General features: G+C 44.9%; 1 protein-coding gene across 1 annotated transcript in view; it reads right to left on the reverse strand.

The window, feature by feature from the left end:
- Positions 1 to 14,390, reverse strand: part of LOC122554098 (choline transporter-like protein 5) — a 281,888-nt gene extending 267,498 nt beyond the window's left edge. The window contains exon 1 of the mRNA XM_043698569.1: positions 14,259 to 14,390. Coding sequence (XP_043554504.1) covers positions 14,259 to 14,295 — 37 coding nt within the window. The 5' untranslated portion in view covers positions 14,296 to 14,390. The remainder of the gene's footprint in view (positions 1 to 14,258) is intronic.
- Positions 14,391 to 17,431: the final 3,041 nt, after the last annotated feature.

Raw genomic sequence — 17,431 nt, forward strand, 5'->3', positions numbered from 1 at the left:
TATATGACCTTGAGTAACCCTACCATCAGCGCATAATTAAACATTATTGATTGACAATTAACACAATCTAGTTGGGCTGAATGGCCTATTTGCACCTGTAGATACGACATATCATCTCATTTCTCAAAGATGATAATGGCACCAATTGTAACAGGCAGGAAGCTGGTTAAGAAAAGAAGTGGAAAATTGCATGATGTTCCCTTTGACACTTTGTGTGGCTTGGTCCTCAAATTACGGGCTGCTTTTCATGCACAAACTCTCCTCGAATTCTTCAAAGGATGCTGAGTATCCAATTTGATGGATAAAGGAGATGATTGTCAAAAGGTGATTCTGAAGTGAAAGTAACATCTGATCCTGGGATGTTTTGCTAGGGGTGTGAGATTATTAGGGATACGCAGGAATGGGGTTAAAATCAGATCAGCCACGGTCTCACTGAATAGCAGAGCAGCCTCCTCTTTCTCCTTGTTAGTATTTTCAAGCCAACGTGACAAATGAGATGGGTAACTAACTTGATGGGTTTTAAAATGCTTTCCTTGTGGTCAAGGTATTTTGGTACAATTTATTTATTTGTTCAATAAACTTGCACCACATTCATTTCCAAATGGTGATACCCACACCAGCGATTAAAGTGTTGTACTTGGCGCACAAATCAATCTTAAAGGTTGACTTATATACCACATCGACAGAGCTATTCCTCAGGAAATTCATACTCAGCTGCCATTCTCAACAGAATTGAATGAAAAAACATATTGCTGCAGACAGAAGTACATTCATATTTTTCTTCAACGTTTAAAATTATCAAAGTGTTTTCATTAGAGTACATGGGGAAAAATAAAGTCCATTGGCAAAAGTGTGGATAAGCAGAAGACAAAGATTAAGTTAACTGGAAAATGAACTGATGAGAGCTAGGGATTTTTTTTATCAACACAGTGAGTTGTTGGGATCTGGAAGGTGTTGTCAGAAAGGCTGGTGGAAGCAGATGCAATTAGAACTTTCCAAAAGGAATAAGAAAAATATTGGGGAAGGAACATTGCAAGAGACTGTGGGAGAAAGTGAAGAGGGAGAGTATTACTGAATTTGATGGGATTTTCAAAACTCCAGGCCCAGCCAAACACACCTCTTTGGTGTATCATCGGCATTTCATCTCAAAGAAACACGTGTTGGTAACAGTGAACTTGTCAGTAATCCAAAACACAATACACTTTGCCATCCAATTGCAAAGTGTAGAAAGTCAGTCATTCTCAATGCCAGCGGGCAGACAGAGTAAGGTCTGACGCCAACTGACAAGATGTACTTGCAACAGCCTCAAATACATTTCTATTCTTAGCTTGTTGTTTTTCACAAATCAATATGTGGACAGGTAATCAGCTGTTTTTTTTTCTTTAAACAGACTGTTTTTTTTCTCTTTCTGTCAGTAAGTCAGTCACCTGAAGATGGAAGTCTCAGTCTGTTTGGAACAAACTGTCAAAGAGATGGAACTGTATCATCCAGAATCCTCACCCACCCTGGGGCATCAGTTGACAAACAATCACTCAGAGAAACACACAAACCTCAAGTCATCCTGAAGTAAGTGCTTTTGGGCAAAAATTGAGCCTGCAGAGAATGCAATAGCTTAACAAAATATGTATTCAATCCATTTTCACAGCAACTTGCACCTTCTAGTGCTTCTAATGGAGAGCCTCTTGATAGGAAAAGCTGATGAAGAACTGCCGAGTTTGGATTCAATCACCTCCTGAGGAACTGAGTAAGGAAATAAGGTTTCTTCGACAACCAATCTTATTGGGCCCGATTGATCTGTTGTGATCCATGCTCTGAGGCTTGATCTGGGTGACAAATTCCAAAACCGGGGATCACAGTCAAAGGATACAGGGTAGGCCATTTAGGATGGAGATGAGGAAAAATCTCTTCACCCAGAGAGTGGGCAGCCTATAGAATTCACTGCCTCAGAAAGCAGTTGAGGCCAAAGTATTGAATGTTTTCAAGAAGTATGGTGTACTGTTTAAAGCTAAATGGATCAAAGGGTATAGGGAGAAAGTGGGAACAGGGTATTGTTGATGATTGTGAATTGGATAATCAGGCTCGGTCATATTAATTGGTGGGGTCAGCTCAAAGCGTCTACTCCTGCTCCTGACTCTATGAAACAAATGGAACTGAAGACCAATAAATCCCCTGGACCTAATCGGATACATCCAAGGATATTAAAGAAAGTAGCTGGAGAGATAGTGGATGCACTGGGAGTAATTTTCCAGGAATTCTAAGATTCTGGAAGAGTTCCAGAGGATTGGAAAACTGCCAACGTAACACTTTTATTTCAAAGGAATGGAGACAAAAGCAGGGAACTAGGCCAGCTTAGTTTGTTCCAGCTTAGTTTGATGCCTGTTGTTGGGAAAATGTTAGAAGCTTTTTTAAAGGATGGTTGCTCAGTTATTGGAAGGATACTATCAAGCTGAAGTGGGTTTGGGGAGATTTATCAGGATGTTTCCAGGTATGGAAGGTTTGAATTTATAAAGTTAAAAATCACGCAACACCAGATTATAGTCCAACAGGTTTAATTGGAAGCACTAGCTCTCGGAGCGATGCTCCTTCATCAGATGCTCCTTCATCAGATGCTCCTTCATCAACCACCTGATGAAGGAGCAGCGCTCCGAAAGCTAGTGCTTCCAATTAAACCTGTTGGACTATAACCTGGTGTTGTGTGATTTTTAACTTTGTACACCCCAGTCCAACACTGGCATCTCCGAATCATGAATTTATAAAGAAAGGCTGGATAGGCTGGGACGTTTTTCACTGGAGCATAGGAGGTTAAGAGGTGACCTTATAGAAGTTTATCAAACCATGAGGGGTATGGTAGGGTTAATGGCAAGTGTCTTTTCCCTTGGATGGGGGATTTTAAGACAAGGGGGCACATTTTTAAGGTGAGAGGAGAGAGATTTAAAAAAAGACATGGAGGCAATTTTTTACACAGAGTGTGGATTTCCTGTGGAATGAACTGCTTGAGGAAGTGGTGGATGTGGGTACAATTACAACATTTAAAGATATTTGGATAAGTACATGGATAAGAATGATTTGGAGAGATACTAGCCAGGAGCAGACAGGTGGGGCTAGTTTAGTTTGGGATTATAAGTGGAATAGACTGGTTAGAGTGAAGGTTATGCTGTGTGATTCTATGACTCTCTGTAATAGCAGAGCATTTAGAAATAGATAATATGATCAAGCAGAATCAGCAGGGCTTCATGAAGGAGAAATGGTGCCTGAAATATTTACTAATCTTCTTTGAAGAGGAAACAAAGGTGAATAATGAGAGGATGTTTACCCTCATGGGAGAATCTAGCACCACAGGGCAAATAATTTCAGACTGAGATGAGGAGGAATGTCTTCTGTCAGAGGGTTCAGAGTCTTTGGAAAGGCTGAGGCACTTGGGGTTGTTTTCAATGGAGAAAAGAAGGTTTGGGGGTGACTTGATAGAGGTGTACAAGATGATTAGGGGTTTAGATAGGGTCGACAGTGAGAATCTTTTTCCACGTATGGAGTCAGCTATTACAAGGGGGCATAGCTTTAAATTAAGGGGGGTAGGTATAGGACAGATAGGGGTAGGTTCTTTACTCAGCGAGTCGTGAATTCATGGAATGCCCTGCCAGTAGCAGTGGTGGACTCTCCCTCATTGGATAGGCATATGGAGGATAGTGGGCTAGTGTAGGTTAGGTGGGCTTGGATCGGCGCAACATCGAGGGCCGAAGGGCCTGTACTGCGCTGTATTCTTCTATGTTCTATGTTCTATGTTTTGCACAGAGAGCTGGACCACAGTGCTTATGTATATTTAAGCTGAGCTTTGTAGTTTCTCGACTGGTCAGGAATCAATGATTACAGGAGAAAGAGCAAGGAAGTGGATGTGAGAAATGTCAGATCAGCCATGATCGTATTGAATAGTGGGGCAGGCTTGAAGGGCCGAATAGCCTACTCCTGTTCCTATTTCTTATAGTCAAACATTGACCTGAGGTTCTGGATTGGCCAATGACATTACCACTGCCTCCCCTGTAACTTTGCCTCTATTCACATCACCTACTACTTCCTCAAAGAATACTAGTTGGTTCGATTTTCCTTTTACAAGGACATGTTGACTTTGCCTGCTCCTTGAGTTGGAACATAGAACATAGAGCATTACAGCACAGTACAGGGTCTTCGGCCCTCGATGTTGCGCCGACAGGTTATAACAATCTGAAGTCCATCTAACCTACACTATTCCATTCTCATCCAGATGCCTATCCAATGACCATTTAAATGCCCTTAAAGTTGGCGCGTTTACTACTGTTGCAGGTAGTGCATTCCATGCCCCTACTACTCTGAGTAAAGAAACTACCTCTGACATCTGTCCTAAATCTATCACCCCTCAATTTGAAGCTATGCCTCCTTGTGCTCGCCATCACCATCTGAGGAAAAAGGCTCTCACTGTCCACCCTATCTAACCCTCTGATTATCTTATATAATGACACCCCTTTGTAAGTAATTAGCTGCTGTTTTGCAGAATGGAAGACAGGATTTTAAAGGTTGTCACACTGGGCTTTTCAGAGCTCTGTGCATGGAGACATCAGATATTCCCTCTCTCATGGAACATGACAGCAGCTCAGCAAGTCACAGGTGAGACATTGTGCACCAACGCATGGAGGCACATGGTGGGGCTGGAGTTATGTGGCCTTGACACAGGCCTCTGACTGGTATTTAGCTGCATGGACACTACCCTGGCATAGCAACTATAGGACCACAATGGCGAACAGTATTCTGTAATGAAGTAGACCAGGGTCACTTTGCATTGTTAAATATTCAGACACTGCTCCCCAAGACTCGGGTAACTGTCTGTGTGGTGTTTGCACATTCTCCCCGTGTCTGCGTGGGTTTCCCCTGGGTGCTCCAGTTTCCTCCCACAGTCCAAGGATGTACCTGTTAAGTGAATTGGCCATGCTAAATTGTCAATAGTGTTCAGAGATGTGTCAGTTAGGTGCATTAGTTAAGAGTAAATGTACAGTAATAGTATAGGGGAATGGGTCTGGGTGGGTTACTCTTTGGAGGGCCAAATGCCTGTTTCTACACTGTAGGGTTTCTAGGATTCTATGACACTGGTTCGATCTCAGCTGGAGTATTGTACGCAGTTCTGGGAGGCATGATACAGGAAGGATGGGGAGAGAGTGCAGAAGTGATTTACAAGAATAGTGCCAGGAAGGGAACACTTCAGCCATGATGATAGATTGAAGATGTTGTTCTCCTTGGAGAGAAGACAACTGAGAGGTTTTCATCATGAGCAGGCTACTCAGAGTGGACAGAGAGGGAGAGAGAGAGTGTGTTCTTGTCAATGTTCAGAAAAGGATTAAGAGGCAGTCTCAATGTTGATGTAGGAAGCAGATCAGAGCTACCTCTTCCTTCACTTATACCTACCTCCTTCCTGGGGTTCTAAAAGCAGTGTTTTAACCATTTAGAGATATACTGTTTGACCGCATTGTAGATCATAGACAGAAGGTCAGTGGGATGTTAAGCATAAGAACATAAGAATATTAGTGAATCTTGAGTGACATTAAACTCTGTCATAATCTCTCATTACTCTGGGATCACTGGTGTGGCAATTACTCCTTTGTGTGGTCAGATGTGGCTTTTATCATGTTACTCATTCACATAACATAGGTATCGTTGGCTGGACCAACTTTTACTGCCCGTCCCTAACTGCCCGTGAGAAGATGGTGGAGAGCTGTCTTCTTGAACTGCTGCTGTAGGTTCACCCACAATGTTCTCAGGGAGGGAATTCCAGGTTTTTGACCCAAGGAACGTGAGGGAACAGCGATATATTTCCAAGTCAGGATGGTGTGTGGCTCAGTGGGGAACCTACAGGGGATAATCCTGACAGTCCCCTAGTCACCATAGTTGTCTGGGAGGATGATATTCCCTGACTTGTTTTGTTGACAGTGTAGCGACTGATAAAATTTATATCTTGGTTTCAAGACAGACATGGCCATCAGCAACTTCATCCTCCACACCGATGCTGCGTCAGTGTTGTGAGTGGCAAAAGTTGTTCAAAATTTTCTGTGAAGCAGAGGTGGGTATTCCTTATGACTGTAGAGGGGAACATGTTTGTTTGACTTTGGAAGTGAGATGGGGTCAGAAATAAGTGATAAGTCTCTTAATCACTTGACGATGTTTTGGTATCTCCACAGGGGAGACAATGGCCTGGTGGTACAGTCGTTAGATTGTTAATCCAGAAACTCAGTTAATGTTCTGGGGACCCAGATTCAAATTTCTGCCATGGTGGAATTTGAATTTTTAAAAAATATATGGAATTAAGAATCTACTGATGACAATGAAACCATTATCGATTGTCATAAAAACCCACTTGGGTCACTAATGTCCTTTAGGGAAGGAAATCTGCTACCTTGTCTGACCTACATATGACTCCAGACCCACAGCAATGTGGTTGACTCTCAACTGTCCTCTGGGCAACTAGGGATGGGCAATAAATGCTGGCCTGACCAGTGATGCCCTCATCCTGGGTACCAATAAAGGAAAACAAAGTCAGGGATGCTGCAGAAAATTCTGTGGGTGGTCACTGAATGGTCACCTGATGGTCAGCAGTTTGTAGGTATTCCTCGTGATTGCCCTGTCCATCTGACGATCAGAAACAGTCAGCTCTCTGGCCAAACTGGAACATCAAACTCTATTAGATTACGTTACCTACAGTACGGAAACAGGCCCTTCGGTCCAACAAGTCCCCACCGACCCTCCAAGAGTAACCCACCCAGACCCATTCCCCTACACTACATTCACGTCAATTTTCCTGCTCTCGGATGCTGCCTGAACTGCTGTGCTTTTCCAGCACTTCTCTAATCTACACACAGGCAGTTGCCCAAGGCTGGAATTGAACCAGGGTGCCTGCGCTGTGAGGCAGCAGTGCTAACCACTGAGCCACCGTGCATTAGTCAGGGGTAAATGTGGGGAATGGGTCTAGGTGGGTAACTCTTTGGAGGGTCAGTGTGGACTTGTTGGGCCGAAGGGCCTGTTTCCATACTGTAGGGAATCTAATCATCTAACCTAATCATTTAGATGTATCAGGGCAACTGACCAAAGGCTTGACCTTTGAAGAGTATGGGGAGTGGGTGTCGTTTGGGAGGGAATTCCAGAGATTACGGTCCTAGGGACCTGAAGGCACAGCTGCCACAGCGGTGAAATAGCAAACAGTAAAAGGTCTAGACCACCAATGCTAATGTCTGACATAGAGAACACAGACTTACAAATAAAAGTTGGCCATTCAGCCCCTCAAGCTTGCTCTTCTATTCAACTGGATCTTCACTGGTCTAATTGTGTTCCAAATTCCACATTCCCATCTGTATCCAATGATCCTGGGGATTCACCTGCCTAACAAGAATCTCCCCATCAATGTCTTAAAAATACTCAAATGACTCCACCTCCATCATCCTCTGTGACAGAAAGATCCAAAGTTGGCCAACCCTCAGAGATTTCCCCTCTAGATTAGATTAGATTACATTACAGTGTGGAAACAGGCCCTTCGGCCCAACAGACCACACCGACCCGCAACCCACCCATACCCCTACATTTACCCCTTACCTAACACTACGGGCAATTTAGCATGGCCAATTCACCTGACCTGCACATCTTTGGACTGTGGAAGGAAACCGGAGCACCCAGAGGAAACCCACGCAGACACGGGGAGAACGTGCAAACTCCACACAGACAGTCACCTGAGGCGGGAATTGAACCCGGGTCTCCGGTGCTAACCACTGTGCCACCCTCATCAGAGGACAACCCTAATTTTAAACCTGTGATCTCCAGTTCTGGGTGCTGGGTTGTCAAAATTAAAGTACGACCATGCAATTTTCAACTTTGACACTTCCAGTCACGTTGTCGAGTTGCATTGGCATAGCACCTTTTATGTGACTAAACATCCCAAGATATTTTACTGGAGCGGCAATTTGACAGAACCAGTCACCAAGTCAAATATGAAGCAATTCAGATAGGAGACCAAATATCAGCTTTAAGGAGCTTTTGAAAGGGAAAGAGGAAGAAGGATTTTTTTAAAAGTGAATGCTTGGAGTGAGTGGCATTCCATACCACCCTCTTTTGGATAAATCAAGAGCATATGTGACAGCAGAACACCTCATTAATATTGAGAAAAGTCTTTTACATAATGATGTAAGTACCCGGTTTAGGTTCGTCTGAAACTGCAGAAACCATCTGCTTCATAATTTAATCATTTCAGCGCAGTCGTTCATTCAACTTGCCACAGCCAGTGGAACATGGGACAGATTAACTTACAGCAGTCAAGCGCAACGGGATAAAGAATATCAAAAAGATTTAAACATAGCCAACGAATCGATATTTTTCCATTTGTGTCCAAACTGAGAAACCCTGGCAGACTCGCACACACCAAAACATCTGTCTGTGAATTGACAAAGAGTCTCTGTGTTAAGACTCTGTGGAGATGATTGGTTTGGCCATTGAAATTCAAGACCTACCCTTGACTGATATTTACAGCTTCAACTGTACAGTGACACGGTTCAGACTCGATCTTTGGAGAAATATCTGTTTGTCAGTCATTGCTCATGACTCCTAATGAACACTTTTAATTCTATTCCACTTCAAGCCCATGTTCCTGCCAACTCCAAGCTTACAACAGCTGATACCCATCTCACTCACTCATCACCTACTCACTCTTTGGGAAATTCTGTCAAAGTGGCTTGCTTTCTTCAAACTGCCTCAAAACTCCTGTTACCATCAGAACAACAGGGTACTCCAGTTTCCTCCCACAGTCCAAAGATTCGCAGGGTAGGGTGAATTGGCCATGCTAAATTGTCCATAGTGTTAGGTGCATTAGTCAGAGGGAAATGGGTCTGGGTGGGTTACTCTTCAGAGGGTCGGTGTGGACTAGTTGGGCCACACTAGGGAATCTAATCTAATCTAAGAGCATTGTGAAGGGCTCAAATGGTATAGGGTGTATGGAGATGAGATAGAGAATCAGCCATGATTCATCTCAACTAGTGGAGCAGGCTTAATGGGCAGAATGGTCTATTTCTGCTCCGACTTTCTATGCTTCTAGTTGCATTCAGATAGGACCTTTAACATTGCAGAATGCCAGAACACTTCATAACAGCAACAGTCAAAGAAAATTGACACATGGAGGGATTGGGATAGGTGACCAAAGGCTTGCTCAAAAGAGTTTGCTTTTAAGAAGCATTTTTAAGGAGGACAGAGAGAGAGGGTGTCGGAGAGACTTAAGGAGGGAATTTGAGAGCTGAGGACCTGGGCAGCTCACCACCACCTTCTCAAGGGCAACTAGGGGTGGGCAATAATTGTTGCCCCAGTCAGTAACGCCCAGGATCTGTAAGTGAACAAAATAAAACAATTGAGATATGGTCACCAACGATGGAGAAATACAATGGGTCAGTTTTGGAGGAGGCAGAGATTTTGGAGGGTCATGCGGCTGGAAAAAGGATTTTAGAGGCAATGCTACACAGAAAATGGAGGCTGAGAGCTCAGTGGGGCTTTTTGTGAGGTCAGAAACATTGGGGCAGTGTTATATTTAATACCTCTTACCAAATGTCTACCCAACCCCTCAATCTTTCCTACTGCTCACTCTATCATCCCATCAGTGCGTCCCCAACCAGGACCCCCTCCCTGTTTGCACAAAAGAGCCGGAGAGAGAAGAGTAAGGGTCACCGGACCCGAAATGTTCACTCTGATTTCTCTTCACAGATGCTGCCAGACCAGCTGAGCTTTTCCAGCAATTTCTGTTTTTGTTTCTGATTTACAGTGTCTCCAGCTCTCTTGGTTTTTACTGGAAAGAGAGAATGTCTTTGTGTGTGTGCTTCCCCTAGGCAATTACTACAGTTGTCAAATCATAAATCATTCTCACATAAACATTTCCAGTTCTTCAAAGTCCTTTCTTGAAACAGGGAAAAAACAATTGGCCCAAACAAGTGCAGCCCAGTTTCTGAGGGCTGACCCTATCCTTCTCACTGGATTTAGTTAATCACTTCCTTCTCCATACAACCCCTCCAATTGCTGTCTATTTCAGGACCCTCCCGTATTTCACTAAATTTATCCCATTTGGATTCTCAACTTCCTGATTTTTAAACAGGTGAGATCGGAACTCATTACTCCAGTGACGCAGCAATCAACTTTCACAAGTTGCCTTCACCTAAACTCAAAATCTTCAGTTCATTCATAGAGTCCCTACAGTGGGGAAACAGGCCATTCGGCCCATCAAGTCCCCACCGCACCTCTGAACCCTGCATTTCCCATGGTTAACCCAACTAGCTTACACAACCCTGGGCAATGGGCAATTTCCCGTGGCCAATTGACCTGACCTGCACATCTTCGGATTGTGGGAGGAAACTGAAGCACCCGGAGGAAACTCACACAGACTCAGGGGAAATGTGCAAACCACTCACAGACAAAGTTCAGTTCACCGAGGCTGGAATTGAACCCGGGTACCTGGCACTGTGAGGCAGCAATGCCAGCCACTGAGCTACCCTGCTACTCCCTCTGTTCCCACCTTCCCTCCCTCCCACAAGGTCCCTGAACCTGTGGCCCATTCACCTACCTTGGTTCCAGAAGCCTAATGCCCCTCATCAAAGCTTTTAATGGCTAATGCCAGTTTGAAATTTCCAGTTGACTGTATGCTCAGTAATGTTCTCGGGGAGAGAGCTCCTGATTTCCCCAGGCCTTCGCTGTGTGAGGAAGTGGTTCCTGATGTCTTCATTGAGAGTTGAAGATTCTGCCTCTTGTCCTGGACTCCCACCACCCTTGCCCATCCCATGGAAGAAATGGATTCTCTCTATTGATCCAAACAACTCCTTTCCTTGACTAGTGTGAAAACTAATCAGAATCACATCTTCAGGTAGAGGAGCAATTTGGAAGGCAAATGGAATACTAGCATTTACTGCCAAAGGAATAGAGCATAAAAGTAGGGAGTGTTGCTGCAACTGTTAGAGTGAAGGATAAGAGTAGGGTACAATGAATGAATAAACATGTTGAGGTTCTAGTCAAGAATAAGGAAGAATCATATATTGGATATAGACAACTTGGATCAAGTAAATCTCCTGAAGAGAATAAAGAGTGTAGGGGCGTTCTTAGGAAGTAAGTCAGGAGAGCAAAGAGGGAATACAAGATAGGCTTGGCAGAAAAGGACAAGGATAATCCAAAGAATTCTACTAGTACATAAAGAGCAAAAGATCAACTAAAGAGAGAATAGGGCCCTTTAAAGATCAACGAGATTGTCCGTGTATTGAACTTCTGGAGATGGGTTTTATGTAATATGTCCCTGAAAGTTACCACCCAGATTGATAGAGTTGTTAAGAAGGCGTACAGTGTGTTAGCTTTTATTGGTAGAGGGATTGAGTTTTGGAACCATGAGATCATGCTGCAGCTGCACAAAACTCTGGTGTGGCCGCACTTGGAGTATTGCGTACAGTTCTGGTCACCGCATTATAGGAAGGATGTGGAAGCTTTGGAAAGGGTTCAGAGGAGATTTACCAGGATGTTGCCTGGTATGGAAGGAAGGTCTTATGAGGAAAGGCTGAGTGACTTAAGGCTGTTTTCATTAGAGCGAAGAAGGTTAAGAGGTGACTTAATTGAGACTTTACAATAATTTCAGGGTTAGATATGGTGGACAGTGAGAGCCTTTTTCCTCAGACAGTGATAGCTAGCATGAGGGGACATTGCTTTAAATTGAGGAGTGATAGATATAGGACAGATGTCTTTACTCAGAGCAGTAGAGATGTGAAACACACTGCCTGCAACAGTCATAGACTCGCCAACTTTAAGGGCATTTAAATGGTCATTGGATAAACATAAGAATGAGAATGGAATAGTGTAGGATAGATGGGCTTCAGATTGGTTCCATAGGTCAATGCAATATTGAGGGCTGAAGGGCCTGTACTGTGTTATAATGTTCTATGTTTTATGTGTGAGTCGAACTGCCAGAAGATGTGGTGGATGTTAGTGCAGTGGCATTTGATAGTTCAGTTTAGGAACATTATTGGTGTGGACCTGTTGGACCAAAGGGTCTGTTTCCATGACGTATGACTTTATGATTCTATGACTTTCTAACTGTACAACACATCAGTGAGACTGCATCCGGAGTACCGCAGACAATGTGATTCCCTAACTTGAGGAAGATTTTCATTTTTTGGAGGTTCACTGGATTGATCCCAGAGATGAGGGATTTGTCCTTCTGAAGACAAATTGAGCAGTTTAGGCTGATCCTCTCCGGAGTTTAGAAGAATGAGAGGAGATTTAATTGAGGTGTACAGGATGCTAAAGGGAATTGACAAAATAGATGTGGCGATGTTTCCCCATGTGGGACAATCTAGAATGAGAGGTCATAGTTTTCAGATAAGGGGTAGTAAATTTAAAACAGAGACAAGGAGAAATAACTTTTCTCAATGGGTCATCTCTGGAATTCACTCCCTCAGAGCGCAGTGGACGTTGGGACATGGAGTTGATTCAAGGAGGAGATAGGCAGGTTTTTAATTCATAAGGGGTTGAAAGGGCAGGCAAATGGAGTTGAATCCAAGATGAGCTCAGTCATGATCGTATCAAATGGCAGAGCAGGCTTGAAGGGCTGAATGGCCTCCTCCTGCTCCTAGTTCTTATCTGAAATATCTTAATTAGCTCAACTCAGGGGAATATAGTCTAGCCCAAATAGTTTTCCCTCTCAGTTCAGCCCTGGTGATAAACTTCCTTTAGATGTTCCCTAAGGCCAAAATGTCCTACCAATGTGCCTCACATTGATGACTGGACTGGACTCAAAATACTAAGGTTTAGTTAGAGTTTTATAGCGAGAGGGTGTGAGTGAGAAAGTGAGTGAGAGGCAGAATGAGTGTAAGGGACAGAGTGAGACAGAGAGTGTGTGAGAGAAAGTGATTATGAGAGAGTGTGATGGGATTAGAGAATATGTGAGAGACTGTGAAAGAGAGTGAGAGAAAGCAACAGAGATAGAGAATACAAGTGAGTGAGCTGGATAATGTGTGTGAAAGTTGTGTTGGAAAGTGAGAAGGTGTAAGAGAAAGAGAGAGGGTTTTAGCCAGAATTTCATTATATTCTATCCAGCAATTGATAAAGGTGAACATCCTACAGATCTTTCTAATAATTTTTATATCTATCCTCTCGTGTTTAAAGATTTCTATGTGTGGATCTGATAATGTATGATGACTGTCACTGTTATGAAAATCCTAGGGTGCCTGGTCTTTAATTTGACAATGGGTGGTCTCAAATTTCCTTAAATTCAACTCTGCCACTCAGTTCATTAAATCAAGAATATCTTCTGTCAAAAAATATTTGGTAAAATTGAAATTAATGCAATTGGCTTAACTAGGAGCTCAGATTAAAAAGGGAACAGTGAGCCACTCTCCTTGATTTTTTTTTAAAATCTCTCCTATAAATCTGGTTTCTTTAAACCCAAAGGAAAATAAACTGACAGAAAAGTTTCTTTTTAAAAATGGCGTCTGTTGGTGTCCCTGTGGGAGCTGGGGCTGAATAACTGATGAGGGGTGAGTTTAAAAATCTGCTTTACTGACCACTGCAGCTCCTGGCCAGCAGCTTCAGAGAACCACAAGTTCCACATCTGGAAGCAAACACCAGCCTCTCTAAAGGGTCACCTCTACTGTTGGGACCGAGGAAAAGTTCTGGGGCTTTCTTTCTGAGTCCCTTTGACACGCTGTCAGAACTGCCCTCCCCCCCCCCATTACCCCGTCGGCTGCAAACAGCTGCTGCTGATTAACCCCCCCCCCCTACTCCAACCCCACAGGAAATCTGAAGGGTGGGGGGAGGCTGGAAGCTTTCTTCAGGAGCACATCAAGCCCCCAGTGTCCTCCACATTTAACGCGACCCATCAATAGCTACATTCCATTCAGTGGTTGCACCAGACTATACACACACACACAGAGACAATAACACAGGGATTCGGAGCAGCATGGTAAATCCTCACCCCCTTCTCTCTGCTGCAGAGACACTAAGGGAGGGGGGGGTGCAGCGATGGAGGAGGAGGAGGGGGGTGTAAAGGGAAAGGATTGGGGCTGGTGGATTGTAACAGAAAGTCTGTATTGTTACAGGGAGCCGACAGCTGATTGCAACAATCCGCCTTTCAGTGAAAGAATGCTAGCTCTCCCCGTGAAGCTGCTTTGCATCTCCCACCTCCACACCAGCCTGAAACACACACATAAACATGGAAAACCATCTGCTTTAAAGGGTTAATTTCCTACCGAACACTGAATCGTGCAGTTCTGCTTTCCGTCCCATTGCTATCCGCTGCTGATTGTATTCACTCTCAGTCTGTCTGCCTGTGTGTCTCTCCTCCGCCAGGATTAACAGCGCTCAGTGTTTATGTCTCAGACCCTGCTCTCCCCCTCCCCTCGCCACTCTCCCTCAGCCAGCTAATCCCCAACGTCAGAGCATCACTTCTTCTGAAGTGCAAAGCGTCATCTAGTGTATGGGTGAGAGAGGGGCTGGAAGCTCACAGTGTGAGTCTGAATAAAGCAGAGAGACAGATAGACAAAAGGAGATTTGGGGTTGCAGGCGAGAACCGGATTTTGCAATCGGTAATAGGGGGAAATTGTTGTCAGGAATTCACGACGGGCCCGTTTGGAAAACTGGGAAAGGATTTTGTTGAGTAATGCGCATCCAAGCAATTTGCATTTCTCTAGCGCCTATCAGAATGTCCTGAAGCAGTTGGCGTTTTTCAAGAATCATAGAGATGTACAGCACGGAAACAGACTCTTTGGTCCAACTCATCCAGATATCCTAAACTAATCTAGTTCCATTTGCCAGCAGTTGGTCATTATCCCTCTAAACCCTTCCTATTCATATACCCATCCAGATGTCTGTTAAATGTTGCAATTGTACCAGCCTCCACCACTTCCTCTGGCAACGCATTCCATACACGCACCACCCCATCTGTGTGAAAATGTTGCCCCTTAGGCCCCTTTAAAATCTTTCCCCTCTCATCTCAAACCAATGCCCTCTAGTTCTGGACTCCCCCACCCCAGAGAAAAGACCTTCACTGTTCACCCTATCCATGCCCCTCATGATTTCTTGAAGTGTAAGCCGCTGCTGCAATAGATGCACCTTAGTCAGCATCCAGGGAACAGGAGAATCGCCGTTTCGGGCATAAGCCCTTCTTCAGGAAGGGCTTATGCCCGAAACGTCGATTCTCCTGTTCCCTGGATGCTGCCTGACCTGCTGCGCTGTTCCAGCAACCCATTTTCAGCTCTGATCTCCAGCATCTGCAGACCTCACTTGCACCTTAGTCAGCACAGAGCAAGATCCCACAGAGTGTTAGGCTAAATGAACTCATGCCTCAACACTACTTTCAGTGACGATGATACAGGAACCAGGATTGACCCAGGACAGGGTGGACAATACCCTTGCTCTGCCTCCAAATAGTCCCATTAGATTATTTCCATCCATTTAAGGGAGCAGCACCCCACCTGCATGGGGCCATGGATAGAGATACCCTCTCCACCATTCCTTCAGATGGAAATCGAAGAGCTCTCAGTCATTATTTGAAAAAGGAGCAGGAGGGTTCACCCTAGTGTTCTGGCCAATACCTTTCCATTAGATTAGATTCCCTACAGTGTGGAAACAGGCCCTTCAGCCCAACCAGTCCACACTGACCCTCCGAAGAGTATCCCAGCCAGACCCATTTCCCCTCTGACTAATGCACCTAACACTAGAGACAATTTAACATGGCCAATTCACCTGACCTGCACATCTTTGGACTGTGGGAGGAAACCGGAGCACCCAGAGGAAACCCACACAGACACGGAGTGAATGCGCAAACTCCACACAGACAGTCACCCAAGGCTAGAATCGAACCTGGGACCCTGGTGCTGTGAGGCAGCAGTGCTAACCACTGAGCCACCATGCTACCCTAAATAGCTGGGAAAGGAGTGACATTTAGATTAGATTCCCAATAGTATGGAAACAGGCCCTTCAGCCCAACCAGTCCACACCAACCCTCCGAAGAGTAACCCATCCAGACCCATTTCCCTCTGACTGATGCACCTACCACTATGGGCAATTTAACATGGCCTATTCACCTGACCTGCACATCTTTGGACTGTGGGAGGAAACCCACGCAGACATGGGGAGAATGTGCAAACTCCACACAGACAGTCACCCAAGGCTGGAATCAAACCTGGGTCCCTAGCGCTGTGAGGCAGCAGTGCTAACCAATGAGCCAAGATGCTGCCCAATAGCATTGCTAAAATGATAAAGTGCTCAGTATCACTCTGCTGTTTGTGGGAGCTTGCTGTGCACAAATTAGTTGCTGTGCTTTCTCCATTACAGAAGGGAAACCACTTTAAATTCTAATTTTTTGTGGTATGCGTTTGGGTTTCTGAGGTTTATACATACAAGTGCTTCCTTGCCAGCAGGAGGGTCAGTAATGGGAAGGACACAGTGTGAAGACCATTGGGGAAAGCCCCAGAGAGGGAGATGAGGGAGATGGTTTTCCACACGGAGTTGTTGCTGCCTGAAAAGGCAATGGGAGCAGTTTCAGTATTAACTTTCAAAAGGGAATTGGGGAAATATTGTAACAGAAGCAAAAAATGAAGAGCCAAAGGAAAGGAGCTAGAGACTGGGACTAATTGGTTAGTTCTTTCAAAGGAGGAGGTGAGGACTGCACATGCTGGAGATCAGAGTCGAAAAGTGTGGTGCTGAAAAAGCACAGCAGGTCAGGCAGCATCCGAGGAGCAGGAGAGTCGGTGTTTCGGGCAAAAGCCCTTCATCAGGAATCAGGGTGGCCCAAGGAGGCTGAGAGATAAATGGGAGGGGTGGGGGGGTGTGGCTGTGGGGAAGCCAGCTGGGAATGCGATAGGTCAATGAAGGTGGGGTTGATGGTGATAGGTCGGAGAGGAGGGTGGAGCAAATAGGTGGGAAGGAAGATGGACAGGTAGGATAGTTCCAGAGGGCAATGCCAAGTTGGAAGGTTGGATCTGGGATAAGGTGGGAGGAGGGGAAATGAGGAAACTAGTGAAATCGACATTGATGCCGTGTGTTTGGAGGGTCCCAAGGTGGATGATGAGGTGTTCTTCCTCCGGGTGTCAGGTGGTTAGGGTTTAGAGATGGGGGAGACCCAGGACCTGCATGTTCCTGGCGGAGTGGGAGGGAGAGTTAAAGTTTTCAGCCACGGGGCGGTGGGGTTGTTTAATGCATGTGTCCCGGAGATGTTCTCTGAAACATTCCACAAGTAGGCATCCTGTCTCCCCAATGTAGGGGAGACCACATCGAGAGCAACGGACAGAGTAGACGATTTATGCTTTTCCAGCACCACACTCTCGACTCTGATCTCCAGCATCTGCAGTCCTCACTTTCTCCTCAGTAATTATAACCTTACTGTGAAGCCTCTTCCAAGGATGCCCACCTTGAAGAAGTT

The sequence above is a fragment of the Chiloscyllium plagiosum genome, chromosome 11, assembly GCF_004010195.1.
Source record: "Chiloscyllium plagiosum isolate BGI_BamShark_2017 chromosome 11, ASM401019v2, whole genome shotgun sequence".
NCBI lineage: Eukaryota > Metazoa > Chordata > Chondrichthyes > Orectolobiformes > Hemiscylliidae > Chiloscyllium > Chiloscyllium plagiosum.